The sequence below is a fragment of the Mustela nivalis genome (genome assembly GCF_964662115.1).
Source record: "Mustela nivalis genome assembly, chromosome: 10".
NCBI lineage: Eukaryota > Metazoa > Chordata > Mammalia > Carnivora > Mustelidae > Mustela > Mustela nivalis.
The window spans coordinates 99,478,136-99,497,310 of NC_139029.1; the positions used below are offsets into that span (position 1 = coordinate 99,478,136).

At 51.0% G+C, this 19,175-nt stretch overlaps 1 protein-coding gene and 1 long non-coding RNA gene across 3 annotated transcripts in view; one reads left to right on the forward strand and one right to left on the reverse strand.

Annotated features, from left to right (window-relative positions):
- The window catches only part of IGSF3 (immunoglobulin superfamily member 3), a 100,812-nt gene that overhangs the window by 76,059 nt on the left and 5,578 nt on the right, over window positions 1–19,175 (forward strand). For both annotated transcript variants that reach the window (XM_082684949.1, XM_082684948.1), the window contains 3 exons: window positions 103–507; window positions 11,576–11,986; window positions 15,497–15,904. In XM_082684949.1, the coding sequence (XP_082541075.1) occupies window positions 103–507; window positions 11,576–11,986; window positions 15,497–15,904 (1,224 nt within the window). The remainder of the gene's footprint in view (window positions 1–102; window positions 508–11,575; window positions 11,987–15,496; window positions 15,905–19,175) is intronic.
- LOC309841669 lies at window positions 16,870–18,786 on the reverse strand. Its single transcript, XR_014299239.1, has 2 exons — window positions 17,326–18,786; window positions 16,870–17,105 (listed from the first exon to the last, which is right to left on the reverse strand). It is a non-coding gene; the product is annotated as an uncharacterized lncRNA (long non-coding RNA).

Consider the following 19,175-nt stretch of genomic DNA (forward strand, 5'->3'; position numbering starts at 1 on the left):
TCCGTTCGCTTTGCCAGCAGTCCCATCACTGCGGCACGCTGCCCTGAGAAAGCCAGGTGTCCCCCTTCCCTCCCACAGCTGGAGTCTCTGCTCTCTCTGCAGAAATGGGCTTCGCTGTCACAGCTATCTCCCGCACGCCGGGCGTGACCTACAGTGATTCCTTCGACCTGCAGTGCATCATCAAACCCCACTACCCGGCCCGGGTCCCCGTGTCAGTGACGTGGCGGTTCCAGCCGGTAGGCACCCTCGAGTTCCATGACCTGGTGACCTTCACCCGGGATGGAGGAGTCCAGTGGGGGGACAGGTCCTCCAGCTTCCGAACCCGAACGGCCATCGAGAAGGCCGAGTCGAGCAACAACGTGCGTCTCAGCATCAGCCGGGCCAGCGACACAGAGGCGGGCAAGTACCAGTGTGTGGCCGAGCTGTGGCGGAGGAATTACAACAACACCTGGACACGGCTGGCCGAGCGGACCTCCAACCTCCTGGAGATCAGGGTGCTGCAGCCAGGTCAGTGGCATGGGGGCTGGGGGTTTGCCATGGTGCCAGTACGTGGGGACAGAGAGGGGACGCACTTCGAGCCCTCAGTGGCCCTGCTTTATAGCTGCAGAAATTTCAGTTTTGGAGGCGGCTGTAAGAGGACCGTTTGCTGGTCTGGCTTGTCCATGGCTGACCTCTTACCTGTGCTTGGTTTGGGCTGTTGTTTCTGAACCATTTGAGGGTCACTGGCAGGGGTCAGGTCTCCTGCCTTTAGGTCCTCCAGTGTGTGCCTCCTAAGAACAGGGACTCTCTCCTATCGAACCAGGACACTGCTGTTGGGCCCAGGAATTCACCACCGCTGCGGAATGCTACCAGCATTTCCCCTGTTGTCCCTCTGATGTCCTTTATAGTTTTTCTTCTTTTCTTCCTTCCAAACCAGGATCCAGTCAGGAATTGCAAACTGCTTTTAGTTGTCTTGTCCTTTTAGACTCTCTTTACTTAATGTCATCTCCTAAATTCTTGCAACAGCAGCATGGAGGAGGGACCATTGTCCCTTGTTGGCAGCTAAGGAATGTTGAGCGCGACAGGGGACGGGAGAGTCCCTTACTGAGTTATTTCCCTCGTGGCAGGTGCTTAGGGTTGCTGGTTTTATGAGCCTTTCACAAGCCCAGGAAAGACTGTGACTCGCCCAGGGTCATGCAGCTGGTAAAGGGTGGACCCAGGGTTTGAATGCTTGTGTTTTTTCCCCATGCCATTTCCCGGGGTGGGAGAGGAGAGTGGTTGCTCCTTCCCTGGACCCTTTTCCTAATGCACAGGAGCAGGTAGGTATCTGTGCTTTCCTGGTGTCCCCGGTGTGTGTCCCATCTCCTCCTTGGCTGGAAGCTGGTGGAAGGGCCCAGGTTCCCTGCCATGGCCGCTGGGCCCCTGAATAGGAAAGGGCAGGCACCCTTGTTGTGAAGGGTGGTGTGGATGAGACACGACTTGCAAAGACGACTTTCTGACTTTGTGACCCGCCCATTCTGCAAAGATGGTTTGAACACCTTGCAAAGAGGACTTTTCTACCGACTCACCAACCTGTCTGCTCCGCCACGTCATATGGTGATAGTGGTATTGTCTGAGCTGGCCCTGGCCTCTTCTAACCCCGTGAAAGCCCTGTTCTGCACCAGATTTTGGAACAAGCAAGTTGTATAAATGATGGGAAGGGGTTCCTTGTGCAGTTACAGCCTAAGCCTGGGCAGCAAGAAGCTCAAAGAAGATGCTGTGCTGCTTAAGTAGATTTTTGGGTTAATGGAGGGTTAAGCAGAGACCCCATTTTGTATGACCTCTTGTTGTAGAAATGCTGAGGGACACACTTGCCTGTCTCACTGACCAGGACATTCTAGTTGTAATTGTGCATTTTGTGGTCTCCTCTGGCCCTCAAGCTCGCTGTTGTGAGCCACAGCACCCGTCACATGGTTCTGCAGCTGTAGAAGGTAGCCTCGGTGCTGACCTCAGGACCTTGCCTGACATTGCCTTTTTGAATCAGTTCCTAATACTTGCTTGCTTCTGCCCCTGTTTGGAATCTAAGGCTGGAGCACGTAGGGAAAGGCTCAGGAATTAGCTCAGCAAAGATTCAAGTTATTTGTATTTTGACGAACTTACGGTGTTTCTAAAAAGAATAAGGGGTAGAAATGTGTTAAGTTCCTCTTGGGAGCCAGGCTTTGTCCTTACTAGCACCTATGTGAAAAATTCATCCAACACTGAAACGATGGAGATGTTTGTATCCCTGTTGTGGTTTCTCTGCGGAGAAACCCAGGCTCCCAGTAACTTAGGAGGCACGATGGCAGTGAACCAGCTTGTCAAGTGGAAAACCGAGCTTGCTGGGGCTGGTGGGCCTCGGTCTTCTCAGCTTCCAGAGGTCTCTCCATTTTCCATCACACCATCTCATTCCTCCTGGGTGGAAAATGTAGCTGGAGAGCTAGGGGTGAGGGTCTGCTCTGAGACCTGTTTCGGGTCTCTGTGGCTTGTGCCGAACTAGTCTGTGGAGCGAGAAGGGGCAGCAGTGGTGCAGAAGCCTGTGGGGAGGGGCTGTGGGTCACGTGGCCTGTGCTCTGAGGTGAGCAGTGTTGCCTGACATTGCCTTTTTGAATCAGTTCCTAATACTTGCTTGCTTCTGCCCCTGTTTGGAATCTAAGGCTGGAGCACGTAGGGAAAGGCTCAGGAATTAGCTGCCAGGTGCTCTGGGGGCTGCAGAGAGCCCAGTGGGTGCTGGGGCCACACACCACCGCCCAGGGAGTGGCTGATGCACGAGGGAGAGTCCATCCCTCTTCATGTTACCATCCTCCTCTACTAAATATTGATGCAGTTAGCTCTTCACCTTTCCCAAAGAGCTCCATGGTCGTTTTTTCTTTTCCCTGCCACACACTCGGGTTGGTACTGAGCCTTCATGGTGGGGGGTGGGGCAGGCAGGGGAAGTAGAGTGGAAAATACCAGAGGGCTGACTGTGTCAGACACTTGGCATGTGTGATCCGTGTTGTCTTCACCCGATACCCTGGGAGGAGGCTCTTGCTGTCCCACTTTATCAGCAAAGTCACTGAGGCTCGCAGAGGTTCTGACTTGCCCAAGTCAAGTAAGTGGTGGGGGCGGGGGAGGTTGGGATTTGAACCCATGTGTGCCTTGTTAAAAAGCAGTGGGGTTGGATGATGAAAGGGGGACTTTGACTTTCTTTAAGGCCATATCGTCAGAGATCGTACTTAATGCATTGAGTTAACAGCCTCATTAATAGAAAGAAGTTTATCTTTGGAGCTGGCTGACGGGGAGTCTCACAGCACAGGTGGTTGTAGCAGTGAGAATAGTGACAATGACACAGCAGCTAATCTTTAGGGAGTGTTTCTTGTGTGTGTTCCTCACCAGCCTGAATGCTTTAGATACAGTAGCTTCCTTGGTTCTCACAATACCAGGTTTCACCCATTTTATAGACGAGGACATGGACAGAGGCATTAAATAGATTACCCAGTGATCTATAATAAGAGGCAGAAGCAAGATGCAAATCCAGACGGGCAGTCTGGCTCCACAACTCAAGCTCTTAATTTGATTATATTGCATATTTTCTAGGCAATTTTTTTTTTTTTTTCCTTCTCAGGGAGCCTTTTCAGTACCAGGTACTTTTATTTGACTTCACCTCTCTCTGGTTTACCATCTGTGATTTTCTGACACCCGTTAGTAAATACTTCAATTTGTTTTTTTCAAGTCAGGGCCACAAGGTGCCCGTAGAGGTTCTAGTCTGCTAATGGTGAAGGATTTTTTTTTTTTTAAGATTTTATTTATTTATTTGACAGAAATCACAAGTAGGCAGAGAGGCAGGCAGAGAGAGGAGGAAGCAGGCTCCCCACGGAGCAGAGAGCCTGACATGGGGCTCGATCCCAGGACCTTGGGATTGTGACCTGGGCCGAAGGCAGAGGCTTTAACCCACTGAGCCACCAAGACGCCCCATGGTGAAGGATTTTAACTGACGTCTCCTCTAACACCCATTTCTTCAAACTTCTGCCACAAGATGGCTCCTAAGACTTGGGGATACCAGAGCTCAGAACCAGCCTGGGCTTCTCTTCTTGTTGCTCTCCCTCCAGTCCTTGCCCCTCAAAACAGTCCTCTTACCCCTGCTCTGGTGTTTTCCATCGAGTGTCCCTCCACCCAACACCTGCCGCCAATTGCTTTTAAGAATATTTTATCAAATATTCTTATTCCAACAGAATCACAGAGAAACCAGGGACTGTTGGCTCTCTCGTGCTGGTCCATGTGTCAGCCTTTCACTGTTCATGTCACCTGCTCCCAAGGGGCTCTGTGTGATCTGTGCCCCAGGTCGGTCCTTGCCAGGGCCACCTGCTGGCCTGACCACATCACAGGTATTTGATGCATTAAAATTTCTGGCTGGATGGCACAATCGATCGTGGATCTATCATTGACCATTTTTTTTACCTACTTCCTGCTCCATCCGTGCGTCCCCAAGGAGATCTTCGAGGAACGCCATCGCTCCCATTTTGTTGATTTAGATTAGCCTGATTCCCATCGATCACAGTGTGACCCCCCACGGGGCATTTAGGCAAGACTTTAAGCCAGTTCAACAAATTCGATTCCTCGCTTTTAATCAATTCTTTTCTCTTTTAATTTCCAAGCATCGCTTTGCTTTCTTCTGATTTTCTTTAGCACCAAAAAACACCTCCATTCACATATTCCTAAATACAGAAGCAATAAGGGAAATGTCAGCACTCATTTTCCAAGTGTTTACGACCCTCTCTCGGTCTGGCTATTAAATATTGCACATTCAAATTGACAAAGCAATAAACAAGCTTCCAAGAGGAGAGCCTCCGGTGTAGAAAGCCGACTTGTCAGTGGGTGTATTCTGCTGGGATTTTACTGATGGGTAGTCAGGATGAATATTTAATACCCTGTGGATGCTGCCAAATCCGTTTTCTCCAGTTTCTTCTTGCTGACCTGGCAGATTGGGAGGGCTGAGCGCTTTTTTCTTTGACTTGCATGGGTCCAGGGCATGTGAACAGTGGCTGTCCTTGTCACAGTCTGGTAAGTGACAGCCTGCTTCATCCCAAGTGGGATTGGCCCCTGCTTTCTTTTAGGAGAAGCTGAGGTTCATTCTCCTGGCATGCCGGGTGCGGGTGCGTGTGGCTTCCGCCTGCTGGGGGCTCAGAGACAGTGAGCAGGAGCGCCAGAGCCCTAGGGGAGTTCCCCAGCCCTCCCCCACCTCCTCAGGCCCCGTTGTCATGGTGACTCCAGGTGCACCTGTTTGCAGGCGGCACGTAAGGGTCATTGCTCTGTCTGCAGACAGGTAAGACAGACAGGGCATGTCTGGGTGACTCCTCATCAGCTGCTTCCACTTCCAAACTTTTGCTGCTTTCTCCTCGCTCCTCCCTCCCGCTGCCTTCTGCAAGCATGTTTGAGCACCTACTCTGTGCCAGTTTCCATGCTCAGTACTGCAGCTGCAGACAGGGGCATGTCCTCATTCCTGCCTGGCAGGCTGTCCTGCAGCCTGGGAAGATGTCGAAGCTTGGGGAGGAGTCACAGGGATGGTGGCAGGGCCGGCCTGGCGGTGGGCAATGGGACAGTTCAGGCTTGGAGCAGCGTATACAGAGGACATCATGGAGGGAGGAAGCAGCCTGCGTGTTTTGACGTGACTGAAGCATGGGGTCACGGAGGGCTCTGGCCCCAGGTGTGTGGGCGAGGGCCAAGGGAGTCCCTTTTAGACACCAAAGTGTGGAGGGTCATCACATGTGGTGGTTAAAAGCGAGGACAGACCAGGCAGCCTGCGTTTGAATCTGGGCTCTGCCACTTACCAGCAGGGTGACCTTGGCCAGTGTCTCTAAATTTGGGGATAATGTTACGTATTTCATAGATCTGGTGGGGAGCAAATAGCCAGTATTTATGAAGTGCTTACAACAGTGCTTAGCACACGGAAAGGAATCTATGAATTGGTTAAATAACATTTTCTAATCTGAGCAATCAGGAGTTCTGATGGTGCTCAGATCATATCCTTCTTATAACAGTTCAGAATAGTCCCTTTACTACTCTTAAAATGAAATTCCTAGATAGTATAACATGCCTACTCACATAACCTTTAGAAATGGTTACAGTGCCCTAACTGTGGGATAAAGGATGAATGTTTTTGAAAAGGAGTTCGTAGCACAGTGACTCGGGGCTCAGGGACAGTTACGGTGGGCGGACACGCCGACGCTCTGTCCCTAGAGACACCGACCGACTGTCAGGCCCGTCAGCCCCAGCAGCACGGCTCTCCCCGACATGCTTTCTGAAATCCTGAGCAACTCTTGCTGCAATGTGGAACAAAACAAAGGAAAATCCTCCCTTCGTTTACCTGGCATATATTAAAACCATGCAAAACTAAAAAAAAAAAAAAAAAAAGTATTGTTTTCCCCCACATGAATGTCATTTGAAAGTCACGCAGGACAGAGCCAGAGGTTTGGGGCCCAGAGCCATCCCAGGCCTGGGTTTGCATCTATCCCTGGCCCTCATCCGCTCAGCACCCCCACTTCCAATCAATGTGACAAAGAAAAACCTGCCCGCAGATTTTGCTGACATCTGCTGAAAACGGTGGTCCTGAGGAGCCCCAAGCAGGCCCCAAGCTGGGAGCAGCAAGCCTCTGCTTGTGGCTTAGGAAGTTCCCCCTGGTTCGGGGTGGGGGCTGGAGAGCTCCCTTGCAGGCCGAGTATGGCCAGCCAGAGATTCTAGGGGTCAAGTAGGGCCTGACCATGGGGGGAGAGAAGAGCAGGGGCTTAGGATAGAGGGACTGTAGGTATAGTAGCTGCCTGACTGGCATGTGTCTTTGCCTCCTTCTCTGAGGGAGGGTGCGACACACACACACACACACGCACACACACGCACACTCATTTCTCTCCCATAGCTTTCCCTCCTCACCTGACTTGCTTCCCTCAACTTGACAGATGCCTGCTGTCTGGCCACTGGCCCTGTCTGTGCCTCACTGTTCTGATCGCTGTCACCTGTCTTTAGTAAAGCCCAGTGTTCCTCCTCTCTCCTCTGCTCCTTCACTGCCCAAGTCTCCTCATTGGTCCCTCTGGCCCTGTGCACCCCCGTACAGAAACTGCTGTCTCCTGGGTTACCTGCAGCCACCTCACGGCCACACCTGTGTCTTCTCTGACTCACCGTGCCTCCCACTTGGCTGGAGGGCTGGTGAGGCTGCAGCTCGCTGGCCCCCACTCCCAGCTTTTTGGTTCGATGGTCTCAGCAAGTCCCAGGTGATGCTGATGTCGGAGGGCCCCACAAGGCCCCAGATGGCCCCCTGAGAGCCGCAGTGGTCAGCGTCTGGTACGCATCCCAGGCCCCTTGCAGACCGGTGGAGGCTTACTTCTCTGACCTCACCTGCAGGACTGACCGCTTGCTCTCCCTGACTGTGGTGTGCCGAGCAGTTCCCACCTTTGCTCCCCTGGCCCCTCTCTCTTGGGTGCCCTCTCTCTCCCTTCCTATGCCTGGACAACTCCTACACACTTGTTTTTCAAGGGCTGGCTGAGCTCAGATGTCACACACTTTGTGAAATGGGCTGTCCCTCCTGTCGCAGTCGGGATTAAACGCCTCTCCTTTAGATCCCCATACCTCCAAGAAAAGATCAGTCACCTATTTATTCAATCACCCATTTCTTAATTTGTTTAGCAAATGGTTGGGTCACAGTCCCTGGCCTTCAGATGCTTATAATTTCGTAGGAAACAAAAGGCCTTTAAAAAACAAACCTCAGCGTGAGACAGCCTGTAAGAGCTCTTGCAGGGTGTAAGGAAATCCTTTACTGATGGAAGAAGGGAGTTCGGGGCGGGGGTTTGGGGGATGGCATACAAAGCAGGGTCTGCAGGATGGGTGGGTTGGCCAGTGAAGCCGCTGCTCTCCCCGGCTGCCGAGTTCCCCCAGACACCTCTCCCGGCCTTCCACCTGTCCTTGCTGTAACACAGCCACCTCTCCGAGAATGCCAAACCCAGGATCCCGCCCCATGAAAGGCCTATGAAAGACTTTGCAGGTGCACAAAGAAAGGGCCCTTCGCTCAAACAGGGCACAGCACGGCCCTGGGAGCCTGAGGCGCCCCCTGGAGGCAGCACTCACCTGAGCCTGTGCTGGCAGGCGGGGCCTCACTCCCAGCCTCTCTTCCTGCCCCTACCTCCTGCTGATCCAGTTGGGGATTAACCCAGCCTTTGCCCCTGGCTTTCCCATCACCTGTGTGCTGTCTCCCTCCCAAAATCCATTCACTCATGGGGCTCTGTCTGCGGATTCTCAGGCTCTAGGGTTCACGTGAATCACCCAGGGATCTTGTTAGAGGCAGATTCTGAGTCAATGGCAGGGCGGTTGCGGGGGGGGGGGGGGGGTGGGGGGGGTCTGGGAATCTGCATCTCTGTCAAGTTCTTAGGCAACGCCGGGCCCAGGCCAGTGGCTGCGCGTCTAGTAGAAAGTTGGCCACTTTGTTTGACAGTTCTGGATCTCGTGGTGTGCTTTGAACGTGGCACTGAACCTAGAGACCAAAATGAAATGGAAGTAGTAAAAATGTAAATAAACTCTTGCTAAACTTTCTACAGACCATTGCGTTTAGGCTACACATATTCCTATGAGGGATTGTCATCACACCGATGAAAATTCCACCAGTCCTAGGGCGCCTGGGTGGCTCAGTTGGTTAAGCGACTGCCTTCAGCTCAGGTCATGATCTCAGGGTCCTGGGATGGAGCCCCGCATCTGGCTCCCTGCTCAGCGGGGAGTGTGCTTCTCCTTCTGACCTTCCCTCTCTTATGCTCTCTCTCCCTCATTCTCTCTTTCATAAATAAATAAGTAAAATCTTTTTTTTTTTTTTTTAAGAAAATTCTACTATCCTAAAGTGGGCTGCCCCCCCTCCCCACGAAGGAGGATGGTGCAGGCAGGCTTCCTACTGCCCAGGGCAGTACCAGACAGGACTCCTGAGATCTTCCTAATTAGGCATGGGGGCTGCAGGCTCTCCTGGGCTTCAGGCGAGGCCCTCCCTGCCCTTGAGATGGGGAAGGAGATTCCAAGCACAGAGAAGGAGCTGACCCCTTGCCCACCTGTCAGGCAGGCACCACATTCAAAAGTGCCTCTCTTTCAAGCTTTTCAACACTTCACAATATTTTGACATGGCAAGGAAAGAAAAAATGGAAATGCTTTAAAACATCTTCCTTCCTTGGATTCTTGTTCTCAGACCACGTGACCGAATTGAGGCTTAGTCATAGGATTTCAGTTTAACATATGCAGTTACTATAGCAATTGAGGTTTCCTTAGTAACAGTTGCAAAAATAATCTGGCCCCAATTAATAATACATTTTAAAGCTCTTTCTACTCTACACTGAACAACCCAGTTTTTTGGACAAGAACCAGATAATTCAGGTGGTATCATTTGTGCTGATATAGATATCATTTGCATGTGGTGAATTGGGTTGGAAGGGAATGAAAAGGGAGCTGGTTGTTTCAAGTATTGTAGGAATCGGATCTGAAAAGTCGACTGGCAAGCTAAATGCATCTAGTTTGCAGAGCTGGGAAGCTTACTGGTAAACCCTGCCCTGAATTCCTGTGTGCCCCGGAGGACTTTGTGTGTTTGAAGAAGAGAGAAGGCTGGGGATGGGGCTTGTTTACAAAAAAGACAAAAAGAAGGGTGGGGCGTGGGACGTAGGATTTCTCTCTCATATTGGTGTGTTCTTTTTTTTTTTTTTTTAGAGAGAGGGGAAGAGGTGGTGGGGGAGGAGCAGGAGAGGAAAAGAGAGAATCTTAAGCAGACTCCAAGCCCAGCATGGAGCCCTTTACTGGGCTTGATTTGATCTCATGACCCTGAGATTATGACCTGAGCTGAAATCAAGAGTTAGACTCTTGATCTACTGAGCCGCCCAGGTGCCACTCATATTGGTTTGCTCTTAATGGCTTGAGAAGGTCTGTGGGAATGTGAATTTAGCAGTCCTTCGTGAATAGTGTCTCCTAATTCACACCGAGTTACTCGTTATTGGAGTTGCTTTTGCAGTAATGGCATTGGGTATTAGATCCCACCGTCCCTTAGCTTACTGAATCATCTCTGCCATCCAGAATGTTGATCTGTGCGTGACCTAGGTATCCAAATGACGGTCTGGGGCTTTCAGAAATTTCAGTTGGGGTGTGAAAAGCTGCTCTCACTGTTAACTCCCAAGGAGGAACTTGGAGCTGTGGCTTTTTCCTCTTTTTAAAAACCTTTTCAGTAGGGGGATAATGGTGGGTAGGAGAGTAAGCAGAGCCAGGTGTAATAAGGGTGGAGTGGGTATGATCCCAGATTACCTACTTGAGATGTATTTCCTTAGACCTTGGCTTCTTGCCACCATAAAGGTGAGCCCAGTCCTTAATTAGCAGGTAGGGTGGCACTGTGGAGTCTGCCCTTCCTCTGGTTTTGGAGCAGGGCAGCGAGGGGAAGGACCCTGGAGTTAGCTCCGTTCTGTCCCATTGCTCGCCACTTTCTTCTCAGCCTCCTCCCCCTCTCTGCCCACAGGAAGATCACCCCCAGCAATCCTCCAACTGCCTGCTACCACATTTCTCGGGGCACGCTTTCCCCCACAGATCCCAGCAGACACTGAGCACGTACTTTCTGAAGCCCAGGCACTGTGCCAGCCTCTGGGGAGTGTAATGATAAGACCGTCCACTAGGCACAATGGTGGTGTTCTTCAGGCCATCTCTGGCACTCAGCATCAGGAGGAGTACACTTGAAATATTTGCAGACTGTCAGGGAAAAGGTTGATCTCTGCCCTCAGGGCGCTCACAGATTAGGGTGGAAGAGAGACTAAGGAAAAACAGCCGGAAGATATGTAGAGAGTTCTGATGCCAGCGACAATTGGGGCTGCTGGCCCCGGGTGGGGGGGGGGGGAGTGGAGAGACGAATGCGCAGAACGGCCAGAGGGGAGATGGTGGAAGGGGAGGGGCAGAGACCAGAGCTCAAGGAGGAGGTGCTTGGGGCACCGGGGTGGCTCATGGGTTAAGCCTCTGCCTTCGGCTCAGGTCATGATCTCAGGGTCCTGGGATCGAGCCCCATGTTGGGCTCTCTGCTCAGCAGGGGGAGCCTGCTTCCCCCCCTCTCTGCCTGCCTCTCTGCCTACTTGTGATCTCTCTCTCTCTATCAAATAAATAAAATCTTTAAAAAAAAAAAAATAAAAGCGAGGTGCAGAGGGACTGGGGGAGCCGTGTGGTGGGGTTGGGGCTGGAGGGGTGAGTCATGGAGGTGAGCCAAAACAGTTGGGCAAGAGCCAGATCCTGGAGGGACTTTGTACCGTGAAAAGGAATTACTTTTTCTTTATAAGCGATAAGCAGTTGGGAGCCATTAAACTTCCTAAGCAGGAAGTGATTGGGCAGATCTGTGTTCTCAGAGTCCCCTGGAGGCTGGGTGATATGAAGAAGGTGGAGGGATGTTGGGGTGAAGCCAGCTCCGTGCCACTTGCCGCAGGCTGAGCCGCGCTTCGGGGGAAGCCCGTCCGCGTTCAGTCCTCCAGGAGCTGTGCTGGGCATAGCCTGGCTGGGGGCCGCAGGCGAGCGGGGGGCGGCCAGGTGTCCGGCGCTTCCGCTGAACTGCCCCCCTTTGCCGTCGCAGTGACAAAGTTGCAGGTGAGCAAGTCGAAGCGGACCCTCACCCTGGTGGAGAACAGGCCCATCCAGCTGAGCTGCTCCGTCAAGTCTCAGACCAGCCAGAACTCCCACTTCGCTGTGCTGTGGTACGTGCACAAGCCCTCGGATGCCGACGGCAAGCTCATCCTGAAGACCACCCACAGCTCGGCCTTCGAGTACGGCACCTACGCCGAGGAGGAGGGCCTGCGGTCCAGGCTGCAGTTCGAGAGGCATGTGTCCGGGGGCCTGTTCAGCCTCACGGTGCAGAGAGCCGAGGTCAGTGATAGCGGCAGCTACTACTGCCACGTGGAGGAGTGGCTGCTGAGCCCCAATTATGCCTGGTACAAGCTGGCCGAGGAGGTCTCGGGGCGCACAGAGGTCACCGTGAAGCAGCCAGGTAAGGATCTGGGGCACAGCCGTCTTAGGCCAGTGGCTTTAGCATGGAGGGACTGCCCGGGGGGGTGGGGGGGCTCGTCCTAGTGCCTCCTGGTGCTGAGGCTAACTCAGGAAAGTGCCCTCTGCTCTGCTGTCAGGGACAGCATCTTCCTCACTAGGCCGGCCCCACAGGGTGACTGTGCTGGGCACGAGGTGGTGAGGCCGGGACCCCGGCAGCTCCTGGATCTCCTTCTGGGTTTTCAGGTTGCACCCTGGATCTCAGGCTGGTGCCGGCTCCATACCCAGCATTCTTGCCTGGGAGGCACTTTCTGGTCTCCCTGCTCTGCTCCCCTTTCTTTCTTACCACCCATTTCCACCCAGGGGGGATTCCTTCCCATCTTCAAAGTGGACTACGCTTCGGCCCCCATCTCAGAGCGTGTGGGTGGGGGCCCCCATTCTGTTTCCTGACAGACCAGGGGAGGCACCTGAGCTCTGCAGGACTCCCTCCTACCCACCACAGGGCAGCCCTGCTCATTGAAAAACCCCTCCCTGTAATTCCCCTCCAGGTTCTAGATCTGCCCCTGGAACAACCCAGAATAAGTTTGGGTCATCTCTTTTCACGTGTGGAGGGTGCTCTTGTCAGTCTCCCTTTCTCCTTGTTAGAGAGCGCTTCTAGTTCTTTGAACTCCCCCCACAATGTGGCCATTCAGCTCCCTCTCTGTCCCTCATTCCTACGTGGCCTGCAATCTGTTGTTGCTAGCCTGTCCTTCCTGACTGGCCAGGGTGCTCTCTTGCACCCCAAGTCCCGTCTCCGTGTCTTCATTTATGTTTTCCTCTGTGCCTGGAACAGCCCGCTCCTGCTTCTCCTGTCTTCACTCCATCCCCAGGACTTCACTCAGCACCACATCTAGGAAGCCTTCCCTGCTTTTTCCCATATCACCAGAGGTTCCTTTTTCCTTATAAAATATCTGATGTAATAATTATTTGTTTGCATTTCTTTTCCACTATACTTTAAGTACTTTGAGGGCAGGGCTCTGTCTTTGTATATTCAGCCCCTGGTATGGCACCCTTAATAAATACTCAATGAATAAGAAACAAATGGCAGCTTTCCTCGAACACCCCAGGGCCTTTGTACTTCCTGTTCTCTTAGCCTGGAACACGTTGACCATAGATATTCATTGATCTCATTCTTCCTCAAAGAGGAGTTCCTAGTGCATTTTAACTAAACTATCACCCTAGTCACTCTGTACCTGTTTCCCTGTCCCCTGCACAGCATACATCACCACCTGGCATTCTGTTTATTTACCTATTTGTATGTGAGTAATTATGAACTGCTTATTTTTTTGCATTTATTATTAGATAATATGTATTTATTTATTTGCATTTATTATTAGATAGTATGTATTATATGTAGAACTAAATATGTGCATGTGTGTGGATATATTCTTCAGCTTTCTGTTCCCATGGCTTGACTCCCAGGACCCTCGGTACACCTTTGTTCAGACGGTGCATGGAACCAGAGGCAGAGGCCAGGACGTGGCCCGGCCCACACTGAGTGCACTGGGGCCATTCCCCTTCTTTTCCCTTGGGATGTTGTCTTGCTGAGACTGCCCCAATGCAGGGTTCTCAGTCCCTCATGCTGACACTTCTGTGAACCCTTCTGCGGGTGCATCGTGAAGGAAGCTCTGCTCTCCATCATCCCTCTTGGTTTTTCCAGAGACCTCAGGCTGGTCCTTGGGGCTTTTGAAAACTGACAGTTGTCATTTGGCCCACAGATGTTCTTTTAGGTTTCTGTTCTTCCTGCCTGTTTTCAGTTTGGGTCACTTTCTCCGCTGGGAGGACGTGATCCCCGCCCACCTCGAGTTCCCTCTTAGTCACCATTCATCAGCGTTGCCTTTGCTCATTTGTGCAGAAATGAAGAGATTCTCAGTGGATCCTAAATTTATCGAGGGAATTTCCCCATCTGAGACTACAGACTTACAGCAAGCTAACTGGGCCAACACACAGGGCTGCACGGATTTTGTCAAAACACAGTTAGTGAGATCTCTGTTGGTGGGAATACAGCACTATAAACAGAAAACTCACAGGATGCTGATTCAAACAACACATCCCTCCTTTTCAGTGATTTTTTTTTTTGTTTCTTTGTTGTTTTCTTATGCCTCTGCTTCCAGTTCCTTTTCTCTACATACCACCCCTCTCCTTCCTTAACTGATAAGAAAGAATATGCTTATAGAGCTTTTGGAAAAACACACAATGAAAGAAGAAAATAATCTTTCAACCCAGAGACCATCAGAGTTAATAGCCTTATACACACGCACACACACATATATGTATATGTATATTTTGGGGAGACTCGTTATTTAAAATATTTTTTCTAAATAAATAAATCTTTAAAAAAATAAAAAATAAAATATTTTTTCTATTTTTTTTTTTAAAGATTTTATTTATTTGAGAGAGAATGAGTGAGGGGAGAGGGCTGGGGGACAGGGAGAGAGAGCATCTCAAGCAGACTCTGTGCTGAGTGTGGTGCCCAACTTGGGGCTTGGTCTCATGACCCTGAGATCGGGACCTGAGCCGAAACCAGGAGTTGGTCACTTTACCCACTGAGTCACCTAGGTGCCCCTTTTTTCTGTTATTTTAATTGACCTTTTAATTATAAAACTTACTGAATTGCATGGTAAAATATTCTGACAGTTTTGAAGTGTAAAAAGAGTAAAAATTGCTCGTGCATGCCACCTCCACCTTGGGTATCACTCAGGAGGTGTCCTTCTCCAGGTGCTTCTGTGCTTTTACAGTTTTGTAGGTTTTTGGCTCCCCTAAACCAGATAGGCTCATCAGGACCTTTTATGAAACAACACGCATGTCATCAGGACATACTGTCAACAGTGACACTTTTTCTCTGGAAGAGAATCTGATTGGCTGAGTTTTCAAGTCACTGGTTCCATCGATATCAGAGGTTTCTTTACTAAGGTCAGATCTGTTCTGTTCTCACCTTTCAAAGTGAGAACCTTTCAAAGGAACCCAAGAAAGTAAGAATTGCGATTTGGAGAGCCAACTCAGGAACATATTTGTGTTGTCTGCAGTTCTTTTGTGGTAGGTGGTCCAGCATATTCTAGCTGTCATGTGGTCAGTTTTCAAAATTTGCTCTTGGTTTGAAAGAGGGTCTCACCATGCCCTCATCTGCTTGACCCTTCCCAGCCAGCCCTGCTGGTCACCCATAGGCTCATGGGCTGCTCTCATTTGGGTGTGGAGTCATCTGTACCTCGTGCTTGTCCTCGCCTATGCATCTGAACTGATGAGATAGAAATTGGGGGACAGCTGTTTCCATGAACTGCTTGCAGTCTGTGAACTCAGGCACATGGTCAAGGGACTCAGAATGTGTGGGGTGCCACAGCTGGGAGACCTTTCTTCTACCTGAGCGGGCCGCTGCCCTTCAGTATGCAGAAGGCATCCATGGGCCGGCACATGGAAAGGGTGCATGCGCGTTGCCTGTTGTTCCATGAGGCTAATGTGTCTTTCTTCGCCTTTCTAGACAGCCGCCTGAGGCTCAGCCAAGCGCAGGGGAATCTGTCGATCCTGGAGACGCAGCAGGTGCAGCTCGAGTGTGTGGTGCTGAACCGCACCAGCGTGGCCTCCCAGCTCCTGGTGGAGTGGTTTGTGTGGAAGCCCAACCACCCGGAGCGGGAAACCGTGGCCCGCCTGAGCCGCGAGGCTACCTTTCACTATGGGGAGCAGGCGGCCAGAAATAACTTGAAGGGGCGGCTACATTTGGAGAGTCCTTCCCCCGGCGTGTACCGACTCTTCATCCAGAACGTGGCTGTGCAGGACAGCGGGACCTACAGCTGCCGCGTGGAGGAGTGGCTGCCCAGCCCCAGCGGCGTGTGGTATAAGCGGGCGGAGGACACTGCTGGGCAGATGGCTGTGACCGTCACGAGGCCAGGTGAGGGTTAATGTCCCCAGGCCCGCGGGGCTCTGGGTCTTTCCCCTCTAAGGGTTATACTTGGTGCACTGCACAGAGTGAGTGTATTAACACATTGTTTGCAGCTAAATATATGACCATCTACATTTTGTATTTGCATTCAGAATTGTCTCACATTTTTTCCCCCTAGTGCATGGAAAAATGGCACGTCTGGCTTTGGCCTAAAGTGGTTCTATTTCTTAACCAGAATAGCATTTTTCAGTTAACTGTTGCAGAACGTGGAATATTTCCTTGTTAAAGAGTACAATTCCAGCTCAGAAGGTGGTGGATATGCAAAAATCTTGAAACAGTAGCCATGTGGCTTAAAAAAGTTAAGCTTGTGGATTTTCAGTGGAAAAGAATTGATTCACGTGCTTTAAATGGAAATAGCTTGCTTTACATAGGAAAAGATGAAAGTTAATCTCTCACTACCTAATAATTTTTTGGTACCAGTGACCACTCTGTGTGGCCTTTCTTGTCCTTGTCATTTCTATAGTAGCTAAATGAACATAAATTACTCAGTACGATTATGGTTACACATTTCCATCCATAATAAAAGCAGAGGTGGTCCTCTGGAACACCACATCCTCATCCATCCTGGTTCCAGCAAAAAGTCAGTGGTCCCCCAGAGGACATGGAGCAGAAATGGATTGGTGGCCTGTGTCCACGTGAACGCTCTGTCTTGTTCGTTTCCCATGCATCCCAGCGTTCCTGTCTGTAGTCTGTTGGAAGTGTCTGTCACACTGGCACATCTCCCGAGAACGCTCTTTTCGTGGGTAGGACACAGGAGCCTCGCAGCTGTGCCCAGGCCCACGTGTCATGGAACACACCTCGGAGTGAACACACCATTTGTTCTGGGAAAGAGGCATTATCTCAGTGCTCTGTGTCTTGCCTACGCAGGATGGGAAATCACCTCTGCTTTGAGTTACTCATAGTTCCCAAGAGCCTTTGTTTTTTTTTCTTTTACCATGCCTAGAAACTGCTGCGTGTCTTCTCTCAAAGATGAAATTGTAGAGAGGTGGCTGCGGAGTGCTCTTGTCCCCCAGCACCCAACCATGTGCACGTCCCCACTCCAGGGCTGCAGGGCAACTAGGAGGGGATAGACATTTACCAAGTCCCTGCTGCATTCTAGCCTAACATACAGGGGAGAGTTGGAGGTGGCCTTCTTTCCTGGGGCTTGTACCTGAAACAGGAAAGAGAGCTCAGGTGTGCATAGGTAGATGGTTGGGCCTATTCTACCTATTCTAGAAGAGGACAGACATGGGCAACCAAATTAGAGAGGTATGTTTAGGGGAGTGGGAGTGCGTGGGCAGGTGGGCATTTGTTTCATTAGAAAACTTGCTTTGAGTCATTCCTGCAGACGAGGCACGCAAGGGAGCCAGGAAATTTAAACTAAAACTCACCTGCTTATATTTAAGCATTCGGGGCACCTGGGTGGTGCAGTCCGTGAAGCACTGATTCTCTCGGTTTCTGCGCAGGTCACAATCTCAGGGTTGTGAGGTCTAGCCCCGCATCGGGCTCTTGTGCTCAGCACAGAGTCTGCTGGAGATTCTCCCTCTCCCTCTGCCCCTCCTGCTCAGGCTCTTTCTCTAGAATAAATAAATCAATCCTTAGATCATAAGCATTCAGGCGAGAAGAAAACAAAGGAGAGTAGGTGAGGAACAGATCCTTCCAGGAAATTAAATGTCCAGGAGCTGATCGTCTTGCTGTTTGGGGTCCACTGCTTCTCACTGGCCGGCCGCCAGGCGCTTTAGGACACTAATGTAGTAGGCTCTGCAGAGCAAAGATACCGTGGACTGCCCCGCGAGCTGCAGCATTTCTCTCTCATGGCTCTGGGGGTACAGTCAGCCCTGCTCTCTGGAAGGGTAAGCAATGAGCCAAGGAATGTGAGTTGCCTTTGAATGGATATTCTGCGTCCTGCCGCCTTGCCCTCCAATGTGTTCTCCCCCTTGGGAGCTGGGGCCAAGGTGTTGTTCCCACCACCTGTAGAAGGTTCCTGAGCCTTTCTGTGCCAGCGATGCACACTGAGATTCTAGACGGGCCCTGGGGGGTTTCGAGGAGCTTGGCAGAGCCCCATGGAGGTGAGGGGACCCCAGCTTTGTGTTGACCTGTGAGCAACGTTAAGCCAATTCATCGAAAGCCCAGGACAATACTTGGGAAATGCTCCTCTTTGGTTTTCCTCCAAGCAGAATCCGATTTGGTATCTCTACTTTCATTGCTGTTGTGTTGGCATCTGTCATGAGTATTTCATAAACGGAGCCACACAGGCTATTTAAGAGGTAGGGAGTGGATTGGATTGTTTGTTTAGTACTTGTCCCATTGAGCAAAAAAAAAAAAAAAAAAAAAGGCAGCAGCAAAATAAAGAAACTGATTATGCTGCCTGGTGGTGTCTGTGACTCACCTGCTTGGGTCCCTCTTCCTGGCCCTTTTGTGTCTCCTGTCTCAGTCAGGAGGATGCTGTCCATGTCATCCTTCTGGTGAGGTGGAGGGCGGTCTGTGCTCAGGGTGAGGGGCCCTTTCAGGTCTCGGGCTTGAGTCTTTGGAGAACAGTCTGCTCCTCGGTTCACTATGATCTGGGGAACAGTCCCCACCCACATGGCTCAAACTCAGAAGCTGCTGAGGGTTGAGTGAGTTTCCCAGAGCTGCCATAACAAATTAGCACAAACTTGGTAGCTTGAAACAAGTTTATTCTCTGACAGTTCTGTGGGCTAGAAGTCTAGGAGCAAGCTGTCAGCAAGGCCAGGCTCCCCGTGAAGCTGCTAGGAAAGAATCCTTCCTTGCCTCTTCCGGTCTCTTCGCCTCAAGTGTCCTGTGGCTTGTGGCCGCATTGCTTCAGTCTCTGCCTCTATGTCCTTCTCTCTGTGTGTCCCCTTGTCTTCTTATCAGGACACGAGTCATTAGATTTGGGCCCACCCTAAACCCAGGGTGAGTTCGTCACATCTGCAAAGACGTGCTTTCCAATGAAGGTCACATTCTGAGGGTCCAGATAGATGTGAGTTTTAGGGGGGCCCTTCAGCCCCTGCAAGAGGTTGCAGTGAAAATAAATGTTTCCTCCACGGAGTCCCCATAAGCAGCCATGCTACCGGCTTCTTGTGAATTCTGTGGATATTCGAAGCAAACATAAGCATACGTGTGTCGAAATAAAATATATTTTCTTCTGCATACAGTGACCTATAGAGTACACAGTGTTCTAGAGCCTAGCAATCTTTCTGGAGTCTCCTTCCCCCACGCCAGGCACATGGCACCACCTTGC